General features: G+C 41.6%; 1 protein-coding gene across 1 annotated transcript in view; it reads left to right on the forward strand.

The window, feature by feature from the left end:
* LOC107572641 (cytochrome c oxidase subunit 4 isoform 1, mitochondrial-like) overlaps positions 1 to 2,040 on the forward strand; it is a 4,440-nt gene extending 2,400 nt beyond the window's left edge. Inside the window, exons 3-5 of the mRNA XM_016259064.1 lie at positions 1,319 to 1,483; positions 1,583 to 1,714; positions 1,828 to 2,040. Of these exons, the coding sequence (XP_016114550.1) occupies positions 1,319 to 1,483; positions 1,583 to 1,714; positions 1,828 to 1,964 (434 nt within the window). The 3' untranslated portion in view covers positions 1,965 to 2,040. The remainder of the gene's footprint in view (positions 1 to 1,318; positions 1,484 to 1,582; positions 1,715 to 1,827) is intronic.
* The last annotated feature ends 244 nt before the right edge of the window (positions 2,041 to 2,284 follow it).

Here is a 2,284-nt window from a genome sequence, read left to right on the forward strand (position 1 = left end):
AAGGGAGGGGATCATGCTCTGCTTCAGTATGTCACAGTACATGTTGGCATTCATGGTTCCCTCAGTGAACTGTAGCTCCCCAGTGCCGGCAGCACTCATGCAGCCCCAGACCATGATACGCTTACAGTCAAGCATGGTGGTGGGAAAGATACACTTGTCTTTGTACTCCTCACCTGGTTGCCGTCACACACGCTTGACACCATCTAAACCAAATAAGTTTATCTTGGTCTCATCAGACCACAGGACATGGTTCCAGTAATCCATGTCCTTAGTCTGCTTGTCTTCAGCAAACAGTTTGCGGGCTTTCTTATGCAACATCTTTAGAAGAGGCTCCCTTCTGGGATGACAGCCATGCAGACCAATTTGATGCAGTGTGTGGCGTATAGTCTGAGCACTGACAGGCTGACCCCCCCCCACCCCTTCAACCTCTGCAGCAATGCTGGCAGCACTCATACGTCTATTTCCCAAACACAACCTCTGGATATGACGCTGAGCACGTGCACTCAACTTCTTTGGTCGACCATGGCGAGGCCTGTTCTGAGTGGAACCCGTCCTGTTAAACCGCTGTATGGTCTTGGCCACTGTGCTGCAGCTCAGTTTCAGGGTCTTGGCAATCTTCTTATAGCCTACGCCAACTTTATGTAGAGCAACGATTCTTTTTTCAGATCCTCAGGGAGTTCTTTGCCATGAGGTGCCATGTTGAACTTCCAGTGACCAGTATGAGAGGGTGAGAGCGATAACACCAAATTTAACACACCTGATCCCCATTCACGTCTGAGACCTTGTAACACTGAGTCACATGACACCGGGGAGAGAAAATGGCTAATTGGGCCCAATTTGGACATTTTCACTTGTCTTGAGCACAGTTTAAGACATCGTTGAGCTCTCTTATGAAACTCCAGAGTGTTTTTCTCATGCACAACTAAACTTCGTTATTAGCATCCTGATGCAACCACGTTACAGTAATCTCATTTGCGCTCTAATTGGGTTTCTGGTAACTTTTTAAAACAAGTTACGCTGTGTGCTTCAAACGGTTAACTTGGTTAACTTATTCAACTTTGTTAGATCTCTCTCATCACGGGCCAGTGAGAAAAAAAAGTTGTTTTACGACTTATTCCTGTCCTTTATAGTTGAATAAATCCAATCCGAGCTCAGTGTTGTCACATGAAAAGATATAATAAAATATTTACAAAAATGTGAGGGGTGTACTCACTTCTGTGAGATACTATCTCTCTCTCTCTCTCTCTCTATATATGTATGTGAGTGAATATGTATGTGTGTGCGAATTGTGTAACAATTGTTTTATTTGTCCTCTCAGGAGTTGCTAAGGTTGAGGACTACACACTGCCAGCATACTTTGACCGGCGAGAGAGCCCTCTTCCTGATATCAAGTTTGTGCAGCAGCTGAGTCCTGAGCAGAAGTCTCTAAAGGAAAAGGAGAAGGGATCCTGGGCTACGCTGTCCAAAGAGGAGAAGATTGCATGTGTGTGATAAGAGTATTGTTGAAGATCTCTCTGTTGGTTCTAACTTCTGAGTTTTTATTTTGATATGCTAATTGCCTTTTCTTAATGGTTGATTTCAGTGTATCGTATCAGCTTCAAGGAGAGCTTTGCTGAAATGGACAAGGGAACAGGAGAATGGAAATCAGTAGTTGCAGGAATTTTCTTTTTCATTGGCTTCACTGGCCTTGTTGTGTTGTGGCAGAGGAAGTATGGTATGTTTCGCTTGACTTTTATATACAAGCCTGTATACAAGTATTGCTGATCATCTCATCCAAGATCATACTTGCATATAATTATTGAATGTGTATGTCTTCTGTGTGTTTAGTTTATGGAGATGTCCCCCATACCTTTGATCCTGAATACAAGCAGAAGGAGGTCCAGAGAATGCTGGATATGAGGATCAACCCTGTTGAGGGCTTTTCAGCCAAATGGGACTATGAAAACAATGCATGGAAGAAATAAATTGTTCTTTACATGTCAATCTGTTGGACCAGGCCCACCCCTTCTAACTAATCATCCAATAAACAGACAATCTGTATTTCTGTTTCTTTTGAATGATTTTGGAAGTTTGCTTCCTCTTAAGGTTATGTATCATAATTAAAATTCCAATATGTATCAAAGGGATCGTCTTATTTGGTCTGTACATGAGCAGTATTTTATTTTCAGATTCTATTACAACAATGAAATTGCTAATATGCTATAATTTAAATATCAGCAATTATTAGTATTTTTGAAAATGGAATAAGAAATTAGTAAATCTCTCTTTAAAATGTTCTTGATGC

Source organism: Sinocyclocheilus grahami, unplaced genomic scaffold (genome assembly GCF_001515645.1).
Source record: "Sinocyclocheilus grahami isolate Dianchi unplaced genomic scaffold, SAMN03320097.WGS_v1.1 scaffold1784.1, whole genome shotgun sequence".
Taxonomy (NCBI): domain Eukaryota; kingdom Metazoa; phylum Chordata; class Actinopteri; order Cypriniformes; family Cyprinidae; genus Sinocyclocheilus; species Sinocyclocheilus grahami.